The sequence below is a fragment of the Hyla sarda genome, chromosome 8, assembly GCF_029499605.1.
Source record: "Hyla sarda isolate aHylSar1 chromosome 8, aHylSar1.hap1, whole genome shotgun sequence".
NCBI lineage: Eukaryota > Metazoa > Chordata > Amphibia > Anura > Hylidae > Hyla > Hyla sarda.
In genome coordinates, this window is record NC_079196.1 from 54,662,699 (window position 1) to 54,683,166 (window position 20,468).

The 20,468-nt window shown below is 45.8% G+C and overlaps 1 protein-coding gene across 1 annotated transcript in view; it reads left to right on the plus strand.

The window, feature by feature from the left end:
* Positions 1-672: 672 nt before the first annotated feature.
* PDK1 (pyruvate dehydrogenase kinase 1) overlaps positions 673-20,468 on the plus strand; it is a 50,908-nt gene continuing 31,112 nt past the window's right edge. The window contains exons 1-2 of the mRNA XM_056536276.1: positions 673-1,040; positions 12,012-12,153. Coding sequence (XP_056392251.1) covers positions 917-1,040; positions 12,012-12,153 — 266 coding nt within the window. The 5' untranslated portion in view covers positions 673-916. The remainder of the gene's footprint in view (positions 1,041-12,011; positions 12,154-20,468) is intronic.

Here is a 20,468-nt window from a genome sequence, read left to right on the forward strand (position 1 = left end):
GATGATAAATTCCACATCGTCTCTTCTGCATTACATTGATTATACCAGTGTTTACCAACCAGGGTGCCTCCAGTTGTTGCAAAACTGCTGGGAGTTGTAGTTTTGCAACAGCTAGGGGCACGCTTGTAGTAAAACACTGGAATATAGCTTCAAAATAATTAAAAACCTAAGCAAGATACAGATATCCCAGACATGTATGATCTACGACTTTTCTGTACCCAATACAGTCCCACTCCCGTACAGCAGGGGTCGCTCTAAATCTTCCAGTTTTTCTATTGTATTTTTTGCTGCAGCCTATTCACTTGAATAATTCACTTTATGTCATAAAAATAACTAGGAAGTAAAGTAAAAAACTGATTTTATATAGAATAAACATTTACTGTTCACCACCTCAATAAATTACTCCTGTGTCATTTGTAGCAAGGACATCCAACATCCCATTCCCACCCCCGTACAGCAGATGTCGCTCTAAACCTTTCCCCAAGTGCACGACGTGCCATAGAAAAACATTACGCCCTCGCTGATTGGTCAGCGACCCCCCCTTCCTCACCGTCCTATTGGCCAGTAGGAGGTGCGCGGTGCTTGGTTTTGATTGGCTGCCGGCCGTATCACGTGGTATATGTTGATGGCTGTGACTGGTTGAGAGGACTAAGATGGAACTGGTTGTTTATCCGGGAGGCCACGCCTTCTGCTGGCCATCTAGGCTTCTGATTGGTCGGAACGGGAGAAACGCGTGTGAGTGGACAACCCGCATCCTTGAACCGGAGAGGACACAGTGGGTGCAGGGAGAGTACAGTCCCCGGTGTATGCAGTGTACGGGAGAAGACGGGTTTCATTAATGTCACTATAAAAGGAGGTGACATTTGGTTTAACAGCGCCCTCTAGCGGTGGCCCCCGACATCACACCTGTCACAAAATGCGGCTCCTCCGGGCCCTGATGAGAAGTGCCCCCCTGACCAGCAGCAGCACCCCCACCCTGGTGGACTACTACTCCAAGTTCTCCCCATCCCCCCTCTCCATGAAGCAGTTCTTGGATTTTGGTGAGTTGTTGCCAACCTGCATAACAATCCATTCATTGCACAACTTCTCTCCTAGGGGGCAAATTCTGCAACCTCTTTCAATTCCTTCATCCTGTCCATAGAGGGCAGTGTTATAGTAGGTTAGAGCGGTGCAGTTGCTCATAGCAACATATTAGAGTGCTGCTTTCATTTTTTTTTTTAAATACAATCTGGTTGCTATGGACTGCACCAGATAAACCAGTGTTTCCCAACCATGGTGCCTCCAGCTGTTGCAAAACTACAACTCCCAGAATGCCCGGACAGCCAACGGCTGTCCGGGCATGCTGGGAGTTGTAGTTTTGCAACAGCTGGAGACACCCTGGTTTGGAAACACTGGGATAAACTATGATATTGCGTGCTGACTAGGGATCGACCGATATTGTTTTTCTTAAGGCCAATACCGATACGATATTCCGGTATAAGTTAATGGCTATTTATCCCCCCGGCGACACTGCTGCAGATCATTGATTTAAAGCGGGCGCTTTAAATCAATGAACTGTAGCGGCTTTTGCAGTGCCAGAGACCGCCGCCACCCGCTTCTCTCCCCCTGCCTGTCCTGGGGTCCTGAGTCCTATCACCGCGACCGCCCCCCACCACCACCGCACCGCTCCTCACCCCCTACCGCACCGCCCCGGCCAGAGACTGCCGCTGCTGACCCATTGCCTCCCCCATCCCCGTTTTTATAATTACCTGTTCCCGGGGTCCGGGTCCGCGCTACTTCTGGCTCCAGCGCCGTCCTCCTGAGCTGTCATTGTGCGCACTGACGGTGATGTCGCGTTGAGGCCGTCACTCGTCATTGCGCTGCGCAGCGCACAGCGTAACACAGGATGCCGCAGGAGCCAGAAATAGTGCCGACCCCGGGAACAGGTAATTATAAAACCGGGGATGGGGGAGGCAATGGGGCAGCGGCGGTGGTCTCTGACCGGGGCGGTTCGGTGCAGTGGTGGTGGGTACAGCGCAGTGCGGTGGGGGCGGGGCATTATCGGCAAGGTAATTGCCGATAACGTCCAAAATCGTGATAATCGGTCGATCCCTAGTGCTGACAGCCTCAGACTTTTCCGCAGTCTTGCATTCGGATTCCTCTGAATCTTGTCAAGGTTCTCAGAAGACACTATTATAGTGGGGCAGTGTTCCCCAAGCTGTGAAACTACAACTCCCAGCCTGCCCAGACAGCCAACGAGTTGTAGTTTTGGAAAAGCTGCAGAGCTGCGTGTTGGGGAACGTTACGGATACTACAGTAGCTCGTATTTTTGCCGCTGGTGGCAAGGAGAAGAAAAAAAACCCGGATAATTCAAGGGGCGCACGCCACGGGTTATTGTGGATCAAATAGGATGCTTTTATTTAGCATTGACAACGCGTTTCGAGAGCGCTCCGCTCTCTTTTTCAAGTCCTCCATTTTTTTTCTTCTCGTTGCCCGGCCACCACCGGCAAGAATACGAGCATCTTCTAGCCACCCTTCACAGGTGGATCCGGACCCGGAGGCAGCCCTGCACATGTACTTTATGCCATGATAGATGTTGAGCTCTGAGCCCAACATCACCAGGTAGGTAGGAAACCAGCAGTAATTTAACCCTTTCCTACAACCAGTAACAGCACTAGGCGGCGCCTCTCCTGTCTGCTTTTGTTTCCACATATCTCGGATACTACAGTAGGTAATACAGATGTATGGTAAAAGTCTGGAAAGGGACAAGCAAACGAGTCATCCCATTTTAGCCAGAATATAGAATTTTAGAATACTTTACCTGCCCCTGTACCCAGCTTCTATGGAACAGGAATACGGGTTCCCTGGAGAGAGGAAACCATTTTGAGACTTACTACCATGGTAGTAAGTATGGGTATCCACTGGTCTAGTAACACACAGGGGAAGGGTATTAGAGAGTTGTCTGTTTATTAAAGGAGTACTCTGGGACATAAAAAATTATCCCCTATCCTAAGAATAGGGTATAAGTTTCAAATTGCGGTTGGACCACCTGCGATCTGAAACCTATCCCCTATCCTTACTGATGCACTGACTTTGCAAGGTACTATGCAAGCAGAAATAAAACACAGCAACATCATAGCAAGGAAAGGGTTACATTAGCACTGAACTGTTCCCCCCCCCCCCCCCCCCCCAACTAGATCTGCCATCCGGATAGAGGATAAGTTGCATGCAGCACCTACCTGAGGGAACTGCACGCAGCACTGCAGCCTCCGAGTCACGACTACGGGGCCGGAGTATCGTGACGTCACGCCCCCGCAATGCAAGTCTATGTGAGGGGACGCCCCCTTCCATAGACTTGCATTGCGGGGGCGGGGCATGATGTAACACGGGGGCAGAGTCGTGACCTTACAATACTCCGGCCCCGTAGTCGTGACCCGGCAGACTTGGAGGTTGCAGCGTTGCATGCAGCTCCCGCAGGTGAGTGCTGCATGCAACATTGCGGGGGTCCCCAGCAGTTGGACCCCCGGGATCAGACATCTTATCCCCTATCCTTTGGATAGGGGATAAGATGTCTTAGGGCTGGAGTAACCCCTTTAAATAGAGGAATTAAATACAGTGCAGTCAGTAGTATATAGAGAGTATTTTTCCTTTAGAAAGTAATGGGGATATAAATGACATGTATTCTTCTCATGAGAGCAGGTACAGTGGGGCAAATAAGTATTTAGCCACTAATTGAGCAAGTTCTCCCACTTAAAAAGATGAGAGGCACCTGTAATTTTCATCATATGTATACCTCAACTATGAGAGACAGAATGAGAAAAAAAATCCATAAAATCACCCTGTCTGATTTTTAAAGAATTTATTTGCAAATTATGGTGGAAAATAAGCATTTGGTCAATAACAAAAGTTCATCTCAATACTTTGACCTCTGTCATTGCCAACAAAGGGTATATAACAAACATTTTCTGTGAGTCTTCACAAGGTTTTCACACACTGTTGCTGGTATTTTGGACCATTCCTCCATGCAGATCTCCTCTAGAGCAGTGATGTTTTGGGGCTGTCGCTGGGCAACTCCCTCCAAAGGTTTTCCATGGGGTTGAGATCTGGAGACTTGCTAGGCCTCTCCAGGACCTTGAAATGCTTCTTATGAAGCCACTCCTTCGTTTCCCGGGCTGCTTGTTTGGGATCACTGTCATGCTGAAAGACCCAGCCATGTTTCATCTTCAATGCCCTTGCTGATGGAAGAAGGTTTTAACTCAAAATCTCACGATACATGGCCCCATTCATTCTTTCCTTTACACGGATCAGTCGTCCTGGTCCCTTAGCAGAGAAATAGCTCCAAAGCATGATGTTTCCACCCCCATACTTCACAGTAGGTTTGGTGTTCTTTGAATGCAACTCAGCATTCTTTCTCCTCCAAACACGAGTTGAGCTTTTACCAAAAAGTTTTACTTTGGTTTCATCTGACCATATGACATTCTCCCAATCCTCTTCTGGATCATCCAAATGTTCTCTAGAAAACTTCAGACGGGCCTGGACATGTACTGGCTTAAGCAGTGGGATACTTCTGGCACTGCATGATTTGAGTCCCTGCCGGGATAGTGTGTTACTGATGGTAGCCTTTGAGTGGTAGCGGTGAAAAAGGAATCCGATCCTGGCGCTCACCCGTGCGGCAGCTGAGGAAATTATGTCAGGAGCCGTAATTAGGTAAAAGATGCACTTTATTTTGGATAAAGCAGGGACTACGCGTTGCGAGGGGACACGCTCCCCTCTTCCTCAGGTCCAATGATTGGACCTGAGGAAGAGGGGAACCGATACCAAAAACTTCCAAAATCGTGAATATCGGCCGATAATATCGGCCAAACCGATAATCGGTCCATCCCTAATATACGCGCCAGCAGCTCTTGGGGCAGAGTGTCTCTTTAACCTCGTCCTGGTGTCTGTCAGGCCTTTCTCCCCTGTCGGTCCTGTATTGTTGTGCTGAATCATTGCAGAAGTAACACAATAAGCTGCAATCTGATCCCCTAATGTTGTGTAGGTCTCCTGCGAGATGATGAATGGCTTCTGTGTTGTTCAGAATAAAGCAGCATATACATGTGCACTAGGTCATGGGCTTATAAATAGCTGCCATTACCTTGATCTTACACTCCAAGGGCAAGGAGCAAACTGTGTCTACTTCATATCTAATAGGTGCTGGGACTTGGTAGCCTAAAATATTAGTATGACGTGACAGAGGGAAAGCTATTAATATGAATATTGACATTTCTCTTTGCCCTGAAGAGGATACAATCTAATGACACAAGAAGTTGAGTAAATAAATATTTATTGTTAAAGGGGTACTCCGGTGGAATGTTTTTACATTTTTATTTTATTTTTTTTTTAAGTCAACTGGCTCCAGAAAGTTAAACATAATTGTAAATTACTTCTATTAAAAAATCTTAATCCTTCCAGTACTTATTAGTGGCTGTATACTACAGAGGAAATTCTTTTCTTTTTGGATTTCTTTTCTGCCTGTCCACAGGAGCTGTCCAGAGCAGGAGAAAATTCCCATAGCAAACATATCCTGCTCTGGACAGTTCCTGACATGGACAGAGGTGTCAACAGAGAGCGCTGTGGTCAGACAGAAAAAGAAATTCGAACAGAAAAGAATTTCCTCTGTAGTATACAGCAGCTAAGTACTAGAAGGGTTAAGATTTTTTTTTAACAGAAGTCATTTACAAATCTGTTTAACTTTCTGACACCAGTTCATTTAAAAAATAAATAAATTAAAAAAAATGTTTTCCACTGGAGTACCCCTTTAACTCTACAAATACTCACCTTTTTGCAGCCTTATTGATCCAAGTTATCCACAACTAGGGAAGATTATGCAGACTTTAAGGGTGCGCTGAAAAGGCAATGTTTCATGCAGCATCATTATACGTTGGTTTACTTATTTTGCTCCAGTTGTCCAGGATTAAAGCATTTGTGTCATTTTTATAAACTTTTGACTTATCTTCCAAGCATGTCAAAAGTTTAGATCTCTCTGGGTCTCAGACCAGGGGAATTCCAGGAAAAAAACTGTTTTTAGATCAACTGGCTCCAGAAAGGTAAACAGATCTGTAAATTACTTCTATTAAAACATCTTAATCCTTCCAATAATTATCAGCTACTGAAGTTGAGTTGTTCTTTTCTGTCTGGCAACAGTGCTCTCTGCTGACATCTCTGCTTGTCTCGGGAACTGCACAGAGTAGAAGAGGTTTGCTATGGGGATTTGATTCTACTCTGGACAGTTCCCGAGACATGTGTCATCAGAGAGCACTTAGACAGAAAAGAACAACTCAACTTCAGCAGCTCATATGTACTGAAAGGATTAAGATTTTTTTTAATAGAAGTAATTTACAAATCTGTTTAATTTCTGGAGCCAGTTGATTTTATAAATAAACCTTTTTTTCCTGGATAACCCCTTTTTAAAGGGGTATTCCAGTGCTTAGACATCTTATCCCCTATCCAAAGGATAGGGATAAGATGCCTGATCGCGGGAGTCCCGCAACTGGGGACGCCCGTGATCATGCACGTGGCACCCCGTTAGTAATCAGTCCTCGGAGCGTGTTCTCTCCGGGACTGATTATGCTCGACCGCAGGGCCGCAGGGGGCGTGATATCGAACACGCTCCGGGGACTGATTACTAACGGGGTGCCGCGTGCATGATCACGGGCATCCCCAGTTGCGGGACTCCCGCGATCAGGCATCTTATCCCTACCCTTTGGATAGGGGATAAGATGTCTAAGCACCGGAGTACCCCTTTAAACCTGATGTGATTGAGAGTTATAACCCAGTGAAACGCGTGGCAGCACTCGTCACTCCCGGATATGACTCACTCCATAAAAGTCTATAGTGAATGAGTCAGATTTGACTGACAGCTGGGGAGTGAGGCTTGTGCTGCGCACTTCACCAGGTTATAACTCGCCATTGCATTGCATCTTGAGACTCGACACGATCTAAACTTTTGACATGTCTGGTGGACATGTCGAACGTTTATATAAATGACACTAACACTTAAAAAAAAAAACACATGGCTGCTTGCTTCTTAAAACCGCACAACTACTGTGTTACCTGGTATTGCAGCTCAGTCCTAATCACTTCAGTGGAGCTGAACTGCAATAAAAGACATAACCCATGAGAAGGTGTGGTGCAGTTTTTTTTTGTAGGTTTTAGGCTTCAGCTCTATGTTTTTCTGCTGTAAAAAAGTTTCTGGTGTTCTGCATTCTAAATCTAAGGTGCCATTTGACATTGTACTATGATGATGTAAATGTTGGCTCAGGCTATGCAGAAACTAAATTTCTTATATACATTAAAGAGTTACTCAGGTGGGGAAAAAAGATTTTCAAAGCAACTGGTGGCAGAAAGTTAAAGGGTACCTTTCATTAAAAAACTTTTGATATATTATAGATCAATGTATGCAGAATAACTTTCCAACTCCATGTTATTAACAAATATGCTTCTTTCTATTTAATTTTCCACTTTGAAAAAATGACCACTAGGGGTCTCCCTACCAGTCCTGGCCGCAAGTCTTTTTTTTTATTTTTTTTTTTATAGATTTCAGACTCATGCTGAAGTCCTAAATCTCAGACTGCAGCCGGGACACAGACAAGCTCAGCACTGCTCCCTCCCTGTGTCCTGGCTGCAGTCTGAGATTTAGGACTCCAGCATGAGTCTGAAATCTATAATAAAAAAATAAAAAAAAGTCTTGATGCCAGGACTGGTAAGGAGACCCCTCCATAGTGGTCATTTTTTCAAAGTGGAAAATTTTATAAAAAGGAGCATAAATTTAATAACATGCTATTGGAAAGTTATTCTGCATACATTCATCTATAGTATATCAAAAGTTTTTTGATGAAAGGTACCCTTTAAACAGATTTGTAAATTACTTCTATTTAAAAATCCTAATCCTTCCAGTACTTATCAGCTGCTGTATACTACAGAGGAAGTTGTATCATTATTTTCTGTCTGACCACACTGCTCTCTGCTGACACCTCTGTCAATGTCAGGAACTGTCCAGAGCAGGAGAGGTTTGCTATGGGGATTTTCTCCTGCTCTGGACAGCTCCTGACATGGATAGAGGTGTTAGCAGAGAGCACTGTGGTCAGATAGAAAAGAACAACTCAACTTCCTCTGTAGTATACAGCAGCCGATAAGTACTGGAAGGGTTAAGATTTTTAAAAGGAATAATTTACAGATCTGTTTAACTTTCTGAAACCAGTTAATATGAAAAACCCCCCCAAAAAAAAAATTCCCCCTGAGTACCCCTTTAAAGTCAGGAGTATTTTCAAACCTATGCCTTTGAAGGAAATGTATATCCTAAAAAAAATTTTTTTTCTATTTTCTGCTTGTAAGTTATTATTTTTCTACATTATGCCTGAGCTGTTTTTATAAGCATTTAGAGAGACCATAGACTGGGTGTCCTCTGTTACCTTTTCCAAGGCCTTTCTACAGGGAGGGGGAGGCTTATCTGTGAGCAGCAGCTATTGTGTGTAATCCTGTCTGGGATGATAAAGAGGACACTGCTGGGAATGATCTGTACAGAACAGAAAGTCTCAGATTAGTTTTAAAGGGGTATTCCGCCCCTAGACATTTTATCCCCTATCCAAAGGATAGGGGATAAGATGTCAGATCACCGCAGTCCCGCTGCTGGGGACCCCTGGGATCCCCGCTGCGGCACCGCGCTATCATTACAGCACAGAGCGAGTTCGCTCTGCACGTAATGATGGGCGGTACAGGGGCCGGAGCATAGTTACATCACGGCTCCGCCCCTCGTGATGTCACGGCCCGCCCCTTTCAATACAAGTCTATGGGAGGGGGCGTGGCGGTCGTCACGCCCCCTCCCATAGACTTGCATTAAGGGGACGGGCCGTGATGTCACGAGGGGCGGCGCCATGACGTCACGCGGCTCCATCCCCTGTATCGCCCGTCATTACGCACAGAGCGAACTCTCTCTGTGCAGTAATGATAGCGCGGTGCCGCAGCGGGGATCCCGGGGGTCCCCAGCAGCGGGACCGTGGCGATCTAACATCTTATACCCTATCCTTTGGATAGGGGATAAAATGTCTAGGGGCGGAATACCCCTTTAAGCCTAGTGTCCAGAATGGAAATGGCAGGATTTCAGAATTATTTAAAAATATAAATACGTAATTTTATGATGACACATTGCCTTTTATGTCTACCGCTATTGCTGACATACTTTACTGTATGGTTGTGCAGTGACATACAATAGAGCAGTGTTTCCCAACCAGTGTGCCTCCAGCTATTGCAAAACTACTGCTCCTAGCCGAAGGGATTTGTCATTTTGCAACAGCTGGAGAAACACTGTTTGGGAATGTGCTGTATGTGGTCACCCAAACGTAATGCAAACAGCGCCCAACTGGTGAGGGGTGTCTCTACCATCCAGCTTGTTAACCATTTCTAGTAACAACTATAATAATTGTGACTAAAACTTTGGATTCTTATAAAGCTTATAACCTAGAGTTGATACAAAGTTACAAAACTTTTTACATAGATTCTATTCATTAACTGTGTTCAGATTGATTAGTAAATCCAGTAAGTATAAAGATTATATTCTCAAATTTCAGTGTGTATACAGCAGCGGAAGGTAATCCCGGAGGTGTGATATGAGACGCTCCTTTTCTTACATGATCCAAATAAAAAGAGTAAGGTGTGGTTAGGTGAGAGGTAAAGGAAAGGGGCAAGAAGAAGCCAGGCATACACTCCTTCATAGAGTGGTGTTTCCCAACCAGGGTGCCTCCAGCTGTTGCAAAACTACAACTCCCAGCCGACCCGGACAGCCATTGGGCAGGATCAATGTTTTATTGACCCAGTAATACAAAAACATGTAAAAGCAACAAAAGTTTCCATATAAGCAGCAAAGCGTTTCTGGAATCTAATTTCCCTTCTTTAAATTGCATGTTACAGTACAGTGGAATGACTTTTAAATACACAAAAAGAAAAATTGCACCAGGAGAATTTGGGGATAGTGTTGCATATATTGGTGGGGCAATTTTATATATATATATGAGCAAACGGCACACACACATATATATACAGTCATGGCCGTAAATGTTGGCACCCCTGACATTTTTCTAGAAAAATAAGTATTTCTCACAGAAAAGGATTGCAGTAACACATGTTTTGCTATACACATGTTTATTCCCTTTGTGTGTATTGGAACTAAACCAAAAAATGGAGGAAAAAAAGTAAATAGGACATAATGTCACCAAACTCCAAAAATGGGCTGGATAAAATATTGGCACCTTTACCTTAATATTTGGTTGCACACCCTTTGGAAAATATAACTGAAATCAGCTTCCTATAACCATCAATAAGCTTCTTACACCTCTCAGCCGGAATGTTGGACCACTCTTCCTTTCTGCTCCAGGTCTCTCTTATTGGAAGGCGCCTTTTCCCAACAACAATTTTAAGGTCTCTCCACAGGTGTTCAATGGGATTTAGATCTGGACTCATTGCTGCCACTTCAGAACTCTCCAGCACTTTGTTGCCATCCATTTCTGGGGGCTTTTTTTTTTTTTTTTACATATGTTTGGGGTCATTGTTCTGCTGGAAGACCCAAGATCTCTTGGTAATCCTCAGATTTTATGATGCCTTGCACACATTCAAGGCACCCAGTGTTAGAGGCAGCAAAACAACCCCAAAACATTATTGAACCTCCACCATATATCACTGTAGGTAGGGAAAGTATTATTTGATCAGATATGATGGAAAATCGTATGTATGTGTATATGTTCCACAAAAACTTTCAAACGGCTAAAGATATTAACATGAAACTTGGCACACATGTTACTTATATGTCAACAACAAACATAGGATAGGTGATTTAACCCTTACTCACCCCAATTTGCCTGGGGCAGGGCTTATGTTTAAAGTCCCATGCAAGTCAATGGGAAATATGTTACTGGATAACTTCCAAACGGCTGGAGATATTTCGATAATACTTGGTCACATGTTACTTATATGTCCACTAAAAATATAGGATAGTTAATTTAACCCTTAACTACCCCCATTTGTGAGGGTCGGGGCTTTTGTTTAAAGTTCCATGCAAATCAATGGGAAATGTATTTTCCCATATAATTTCCGTACGGCTGTAGCTATTTCAATGCTTGGTACACATATGTCGGGATGGGAGGTCGGGATGGGAGGTCAGGTAGGAGGACGGGATAGGAGGACTGGATAGGAGGTCGAGATAGGAGGAGGGGATAGGAGGACGGGATATGGGGTTGGGATATGACAACAATATATGAGGACTCCATATGAAGTCAAAAGCTTCCTCCTTTATTTTCCTCCCCAACAAGGATTAGGAAGGAAAAACCGGGCAACGCCGAGTACTCAGCTAGTATAAAATAAATGTGAATGACTTGAGAAGAATACTGTGAAATGGTAAGGAATAACTAGGTTACCTTCTCTATGTATTCATTGAGACCTGTAGGTGCAAGTGTTTTAAGCTTAAAAAATCCATAGGTTTTTGCGTTTCCTTAGCATGGCAAAATGGTGGTTGTAGTCTTCGAGATGTGTTCACTGGGATAAGTTGGAAAAGTTGCAGTCATGGCTGTATGTGTTGTGGGGTGAGACTCTGTGTAGGGCGAATTCATTGGTCACATTAGCTCCATGCTTTGTTTATGTGGCTCCTTTAGAGGCTGTATGGGGACGCCCACATATGGGATTTATCATCTGCACATACAGTATTACATGAGGCACTGAACCCTTTATAGTGGTAATGCAGAATATGGTTATATTGAGTCCTGTTTTTGTTGTGGCTATAGAGTAGGGGGTCCCACTTATGAGACCACCCCTCTATCATGTGCATAGAGGAAACAGTAGTTTTCCTTATAACACCCCCTATTATATGTTACATAAAACAACCAGAATGCATTCCTATAGCTCAGAGTTGGGAAAAGATGAATTCTTGTAGTGTGGTTTGCATCCAAGTATCGTCGGTCTTGTTTGATTTGTGGTTCACATCATGAATATTAAATTTTTCTCTTCAGGATCAGTGAACGCCTGTGAAAAGACGTCCTTTATATTTCTCCGGCAAGAACTTCCCGTACGGTTGGCAAATATAATGAAAGAAATTAATTTGCTTCCTGACAACCTCCTGAAGATGCCTTCTATCAAACTGGTGCAGAGCTGGTAAGAGGATCCCTACTGTGCGGCGAGGCAGCAAGAACTTCTCTATAGTCAATGTGACCTGTGATGTTAAGCTTCAATTTGAAATTGTGGCCAACACTTGCTCTAAGGCAGTCTCAATCTGTCCCACATGCCCTTAACCCCTTAAGGACAAAGGACGTTCTGGAACGTCCCCGCACCCTGGGCTTTAAGGACCAAGGACGTTCCAGAACGTCCTGGTGTTTCTCCGGTCTCTGCCGCGCGCCGGACAGAGATCGAAACGGCATGTCTGCTGTAATCGTTCAGCAGGCATGCCGTGCAAATGCATAGGGGGGTCCCGGGACCCCCGCATGTCGCCGATCGCGGGAGATCGCTTGCAAAATCACGCAAGCGATCTTTGGCAATTCGGGTCACTTGTGACCCGATGACCCGGTAATAAATGGTGATCGGCGGTGTACAATTCACCGCCAATCACCTGCCGTTGCTGGGGAGCGGTGACAATACTGTCACCGCCCCAGCAACGGTGATATTGGCCGGCGATCGTCCAGCCAATAGCAGTGCGGCAGAGGAGGGGTTAACGGTCCCTTCCCGCTGCTGCACCTGCTCTCTGTGTTCAGTCAGCGGGTGCAGCAGGGAGGAGAAGACCGTGGATCCCACCTCAGAGCTCCGGAGCCCCCTCAGGAGCCTTAGAATAGGGACAGCGGATTGCAGGGACAGGTAGGATTTTGATAAAGTAAAAAAAGTAAAAATAAAATAAAATAAAAGTCCCCCCCGACCCCTAATAGGTCCCCAAGGGTCCTATTAGGGTCTGATCCCTGACCCCGGGTCCTATTAGGGGTTCAGGGAGCTGCGTGCACCATCCTCTTTTTTTTTTTTTTTGGCCGCAGCTTTTTTTTCTTTTAATAAACCCGCTTTTGGCCAAGCCCAATGAATGGCGCGCCATTGATGCAGCGGAAATTAGGACATTTTGGGGCCTCACGCTGCATATGGGCCTGGACAAAAAACAAGTGCTCGTCATTACTGGAGTGGGGACGTCCTCTATCAGACCCCGCTTTACAATATGGCGATGACACGGAGGCGGTTCGAGGCCATTCGGAAATGCCTGCATTATGCAGATAATGCGGCATGTCCGCCCCGAGGTGATCCTGCCCATGACCGGCTTTACAAAGTGAGGCCGGTCATCGATCACTTTGGGGCCAAATTTTTGGAGGCCTACGTACCGCTCAGGGACCTCTCGGTAGATGAGTCTCATCAGTTTTAAGGGGAGACTCATCTTCCGCCAGTATATTCCCTCGAAGCGGGCGCGGTATGGCGTGAAACTCTACAAACTTTGCGAGAGTACCTCTGGGTACACTTGCAAGTTTAGAGTGTATGAGGGACGAGATTCCCGTATTGAACCCCCAGAATGTCCCCCCACTCTGGGTGTTAGTGGGAAACTCGTTTGGGACCTTGTTCACCCATTGCTGGATAAGGGTTTCCACGTGTACGTGAATAACTTTTATACCAGCATCCCTCTGTTCAAATCCCTTTCCGCCAGATCCACGTCCGCTTGTGGGACCGTGCGGAAGAACCAGAGTGGCCTCCCTCTAAATTTTGCTAAGATGCCTATCCCCAAGGGTGAGTCCCGTGCCCTAACCCATGATAACCTGTTGTTGGTGAAGTATAAGGATAAGAGGGATGTCCTTATGCTGACCACTATTCATGGGAACGGCAGCACCCCTGTCCCTGTGCGAGGTACCGTGGGACCGGTCCTCAAGCCAATTGTATTCTGGACTACAATCGGTATATGGGGGGAGTTGATCTCTCAGATCAAGTCCTTAAGCCATATAACCACATGCGGAAAACATGGGCATGGTACAAAATAGTTGCGGTCTACTTGGTACAGGTTGCCATGTACAATGCTTTTGTACTGTCCCAGTACGCTGGCAACACAGGGACATTCCTCCAGTACCAAGAAGAAGTCCTAAGGTTCCTGATCTTTGCTGACCGGGAAAGAGCAGGCCGGACTTCCCAAGGGTCTGGAGTTATAGGCGCCAGGATCGTCCCAGGCCAGCACTTTCCAGGTGTGATCCCCCACAGTGGAAAAAAAGAAGGGACGATCCCAGAAAAGATGCATGTGTTACAGGAAGGGGATTCGGAAGGACATCACATATCAATGCGACACTTGCCCAGATAATCTGGGCCTCTGCATAGGCTGCTTCAGGGAGTATCACACTTCCATTTAGCCCTAAATTTTCCCTTTTTATTTGAATTTTCCATATTTTGACCAATGTACCAAGTCCAGAGTACATTCCAAAATGTAACCCCCATAAATCACTAAATTTCCCCAAAAAACCTTAAAAAACAATAACCTGATAAAACCTCTGGGGGTGTTTTGTCAAAAATGGGTCATAGGTCACTGGGTCACTATAATCGGGGACTTTTTTATGTTGCCTCAAATGTGCAGCGCTCTCTCTCCACCTGAGCGGGTGCGCATTTGAGGCAACAGGTTAGGGACGGCCACACACATCACATTCCCAGAATGATGACTCAGAGCATAGGGTTTGGGGTGGGCATATTTTTTAGTTTTGGCTATGCTCTGGGTCATCATTCTGGGAACATATCCTGTTTTATAATTTTCCGGCCCACTGTACCCCATATTACGGGCCTCTGTACCCCACCTGTCTACCCCAGTTACGACCCATTGTCCCCCATAGTGTTCCCCTATTTTAGGGCTCAGTGCTCCCCCCATTAACGCTCCTTGAGGGGGGGTCCCACATCCTGGCTCCATATCAAACTCAAGGTCCCTGACTGCGCTCCCACTCAAGCAAGACCTGCTATGCACCCGCCAAGTCTAAATCATCAAAAAATAAGGTATGTCTTTACTCCAAAGAAAGACAGTGTGAATTCGGGTAGAAAAACAGACATGGTGCACATCTACAATCTTGTATAATGATCTGATTGCTTCTCAGCATAATATCAAAAACTAACAGGTTGTTAGTATACATTTTTGATCAAAAAGTACAAGCCCACTCGCCACGTCAAGGCCACCTATCCAGAGTGGGTCCCTAACGTCCCTAGCATAAAATGGCGCAGAAGCGGGCGGCGACCACCACCGCCGCGACACCAATGCCCACAGGGGGGAACGACCCACCGCCAGAGCGGCCCCAATGCCACTCAAACCAGTCTATGGGCCGCACCCCCCCGCAGACACGGCGCCACGGCAGCAACGGACACCGCACAGCACCACACCAGTGCGAACAAGATGTAATGGCTCACTTACCATGCTCTCCCAGTCAGACTGGGAGGCTGCTAGGAAAGAATGGCCCATATGCAGCTAACTACTACTTATATAGGTTTGGGCTGAGGGGGTGGGGAAGAGTGCAGACACATGTTCAAACAAACAAAAAAAGGAGGGGATAGAAATCACAGTGTGAATTCGGGTAGAAAACAGACATGGTCGCACATCTACAATCTTGTATAATGATCTGATTGCTTCTCAGCATAATATCAAAAACTAACAGGTTTAGTGCGGCCCATAGACTGGTTTGAGTGGCATTGGGGCCGCTCTGCCGGTGGGTCGTTCCCCCCCCCCCCCCCTGTGGGCATTGGTGTCGCGGCGGTGGTGGTCGCCGCCCGGTGCTGCACCATTTTATGCTAGGGACGTTAGGGACCCACTCTAAATAGGTGGCCTTGACGTGGCGAGTGGGCTTGTACTTTTTGATCAAAAATGTATACTGACAACCTGTTAGTTTTTGATATTCTGCTGAGAAGCAATCAGATCATTATACAAGATTGTAGATGTGCACCATGTCTGTTTTTCTACCTGAATTCTTACTCCAAAGAAATGTATTTACAAATTTTGTGGGGTCTTTTCTGCTATTAACCCTTGTAAAAATTAAAAATTTTGGGGGAAACACACATTTTAGTGAAAAAAAATAATTTTTTTTTACATATGCAAAAGTTGTAAGGGGGTCTAGTTTCCAAAATGGTATGCCATGTGGGGGGTATTTTGCTGTCCTGGCACCATAGGGGCTTCCTAAATGCGATATGTCGCCCCCCCCCCCCCCCCCCATTTCAGCAAAGTTTGCAAATGTGACTCCTTCTCTTCTGAGCATTGTAGTTTGCCCGTAGTGCATTTGACATCCACTTATGGGGTACCTCCATACTCAGAAGAGATGGGGTTTTGGGGGGTCTTTTCTACTATTAACCCTTGCAAAAATGTGAAATTTGTGGGGAAAATTATATATATTTTTTTACATATGCAAAAGTCGTGAAATCCCTGTGGGGTATTAAGGTTCACTTTACCCCTTGTTACGTTCCCCAAGGGGTCTAGTTTCCAAAAATAATGCCATGTGTTTTTTTTTTTTTTTTTGCTGTCCTGGCACCATAAATGCGGCATGCCCCCAGAGCAAAATTTGCTTCCAAAAAGCCAAATGTGACTCCTTCTCTTCTGAGACCTGTAGTGCGCCAGCAGAGCACTTTTCACCCCCATATGGGGTGTTTTCTGAATCGGGAGAAATTGGGCTTCAAATTTTGGAGTGTATTTTCTGCTATTACCCTTTTTTAAAAATGTAAAATTCTTGGGAAAACAAGCATTTTATGTAAAAAAAAAAAAAAATTTTTAATTTTTTTTTACATTTGTAAAAGTCATGAAGCACCTGTGGGGTAGTAAGTAGAGATGAGCGAACTTACAGTAAATTTGATTGGTCACTAACTTCTCGTTTCGGCAGTTGATGACTTATCCTGCATAAATGAGTTCAGCTTTCAGGTGCTCCCATGGGCTGGAAAAGGTTGGTACAGTCCTAGGAGACTCTTTCCTAGGACTGTATCCATCTTTTCCAGCCCACCGGAACTCCTGAAAGCTGAACTAATTTATGCAGGATAAGTCATCAACTGCCGAGCCGAAAAGTTCGTGACGAATCGAATTTACTGTAAGTTCGCTCATCTCTAGTATTAAGGCTCACTTAATTCCTTGTTACGTTCCCCGAGGGGTCTAGTTTCCAAAATGGTATGCCATGTGTTTTTTTTTTTTTTTTTTTTTTTTGTGTGTGCTGTTTTAGCACCCTAGGGGCTTCCTAAAGGTGACATTCCCCCAAAAACCATTTCAGAAAAAATGTTCTCTCCAAAATCCCCTTGTCGCTCCTTCCCTTCTGAGCCCTCTACTGCACCCGCCGAACAATTTACATAGACATATGAGGTATGTCCTTACTCGAGAGAAATTGGGCTACAAATACCAGTAAAAAATTTCTCCTTTTACCCCTTGCAAAAATTCATAAATTGGGTCTACAAGAACATGCGAGTGTAAAAAATGAAGATTTTGAATTTTCTCCTTCACTTTGCTGCTATTCCTGTGAAACACCTAATGGGTTAAAACACTTACTGAATGTCATTTTGAATACTTTGGGGGGTGTAGTTTTTATAATGGGGTCATTTATGGGGTATTTCTAATATGAAGACCCTTCAAATCCACTTCAAACCTGAACTAGTCCATGAAAAATAGTGAGTTTGAAAATTTTGTGAAAAATTTGAAAATTGCTGCTGAACTTTGAAGCTCTCTGGTGTCTTCCAAAAGTAAAAACTCATCAATTTTATGATGCAAACATCCAGCCCCCCCCCCTCTCACCCCCTTTAGTTCTGTACTCACCTCCGCTCAGCGGGACGTTAGGGTGCGCTGGTCCGGTGCTGCAGGACTGTCCGGTGGGGAGGTCGTCCAGTGGGATAGTGGTTCCGGGCTGCCATCTTCACCGGGGAGGCCTCTTCTCCGCGCTTCTGGCCCGGAATAGAGGCGTTGCCTTGACGACGACGCAGAGGGATGTTGGTAATGAACGTCCCTCTGCGTCATCATCAAGGCAACGTGACTATTCTGGGGCCGGGCCCGAAGCGCGGAGAAGAGGCCTTGACGACGACGCAGAGGGATGAAGATGGCAGCCCGGAACTACTATCCCACCGGACGACCTCCCCACCGGACAGTCCTGCAGCACCGGACCAGCGCACCCTAACGTCCCGCCGAGCGGAGGTGAGTACAAAACTAAAGGGGGTGAGGGGGGCTGGATGATGTCGAAGGCTGCAGTGGTCTTCAACCTGTGGACCTCCAGAGGTTTCAAAACTACAACTCCCAGCAAGCCCGGACAGCCGATGGCTGCCCGGGCTTTCTGGGAGTTGTAGTTTTGAAACATCTGGAGGTCCGCAGGGTGAAGACCACTGAGGGCGGAGAGTTCACTCGAGTATAAGCCAAGGGGGGTGTTTTCAGCACGAAAAATCGTGCTGAAAAACTCGGCTTATACTCAAGTATATAAGGTAAATGTTCCGGTGACTGGGGCAGTGGAGTAACCCTTTAACTGACTCCCCTGAACTTGGGCCACAGATGCCTATTCTGCTTAAATACAGACAGTGATGAAGTTTGTCTACTTGCAATTATGTATTCTATTTCATAATTATGATTTACTGTAGCTAATAATTCTTTACTGGTCGGGATTTGGGAGGTCTTCCACCTTATAGCTATAGCTAACCGCTTTACAAAGAGAATATGAGACCTAATTATAAGTACTGGGGTCAGCAAAGCCTCTAAATTCAATGATGATGATAATGCAACCTCCGGACCCCAGGACAATGAACAACCCATTATATGTTTCAGCACCTCATAAATTCCCTTCCAAAATGATGCGGCATTCCCACCAGATATGATACATTGTTCCCTCTTCTGATCCACACCTCCAACAATAAGTTGGCAATTGAGGAGAGATTAGATTCATGCGACATGGGCTCCTCGACATCTCCAAATGACTCGCACAATAGGAAACTCTAGTTGGTATCTCAAAGACAAATTTTCCATTGTTTTACACTAAATACAAGTCCTAAATCTCTTTCCCAACACTCTTGAAAGGAGTATTTTTCTTGCACATCCAACGCTATTAGATACTTATAGGCCACAGAAATTCCCTTCCTCAACTTACTCCGGTCTTGAAAAAAAGGTTCATATTGAGTGAAAGTTTTAACTTCTTGCCAGTGTAGAGAGTTTAAAAGGTGTCTAAGCTGTAGAAATGTAAAAAAAAATCTTTACTTGATATCTGAAATTTCTCGTTCAGCTCCATTGGGGGACACAGAAACCATGGGTATATCTTGCTGACACTAGGCATTAACAAAAAAGAAGTCTGCCCCTCCTGGCAGGCTATACCCCGCCGACTGACTTTAAGCTATTTGGTTGTAGCTTAGTGTCAGTAGGAGGCAGACACAGTTCTCCAGACCTGGTCTTCTTCTTTTTTTACTATTTTCTAGTTTGTCTAGAGTTTAGATTTTCTCTCCTTTTTTATTTTCCTTAGGTTGGGGAACGACAGGAGTGTGGTACTGCCTGATCCCCCACTTGCGAGGAAGGGGCACGGTACATAAAGTATGCAACGTTAACCCCTTCTCGCCACTGACCATCATTGGGGATGTGCCTTGGGTTTGGGCCCCCTCTTGCCCCTGCTCGCCCCACTTTGGTGATACGGATCCTTTTGAGGTAATTATACCCCTACTACCACTGTCTGCGCCTCCACCTCTGCAGAGGACCTCCATCAGGACACAGGAACCTGGGTGAGCTCGTTCCTTTTTTTTCTCTGGGTTTGACTGACTTATCTATTGGGTTCTTTTCCATGTCCGACCCCAGACCCGAACCCCCCCCCCCCCTCAGACAGGCGCCGCCTTAGTCACATACTATTCCTGTAAAATGCCAGGTGGTTTGGCTAAGTCCACCTTTTCTGCCTGCTCCGCTTCACGGCCCAATCCCTCGTGCGGTCCCTGACCCTCCCCCGGTTTGGTGTCTGTCTGTCTGTCTCTGTCTGTCTGTCTGTCTCTGTCTGTCTCTCTGTCTGTCTCTCTCTCTCTGTCTGTCTCTCTGTCTGTCTGTCTGTCTCTGTTTGTCTGTCTGTCTCTGTATGTCTCTCTCTCGTAATATACTCTGACTCCTCTCAAGAGAGGACGTCTTCCTGCCGCTTTCGCTCCCTCTCCCCATCTTCCAGGTGGTGCTCTCGCGGTTGCTCTCCTGGAGGCCGCTCCCGATCCCCGGCTCGCCATTCCAGGTCTATTACGCCTGAATCTAGAGCCTCCACTGCTTGTTCCCAGTCTCCTGGGGAACTGGTGGACTCTGACTTGGACCCGCACTCGGAGGCCGATGAGCTGTCATCCATGTCGGACATGGTGGACAGTCTGGTGTCAGCCATCTGGGACACCATTCACCTCCAGGACCCTGGAACTTTGGACCCTACTCCTGAAGTTTCCTTCCCCTGCACTCGGCGCACTCCCAAGGTCTTCAGTACTCGTGCAGAGTTTGATGACCTGCTGGATGCAGCTTTGAAGCTTCCTGAAAAAACTCTTTCAGG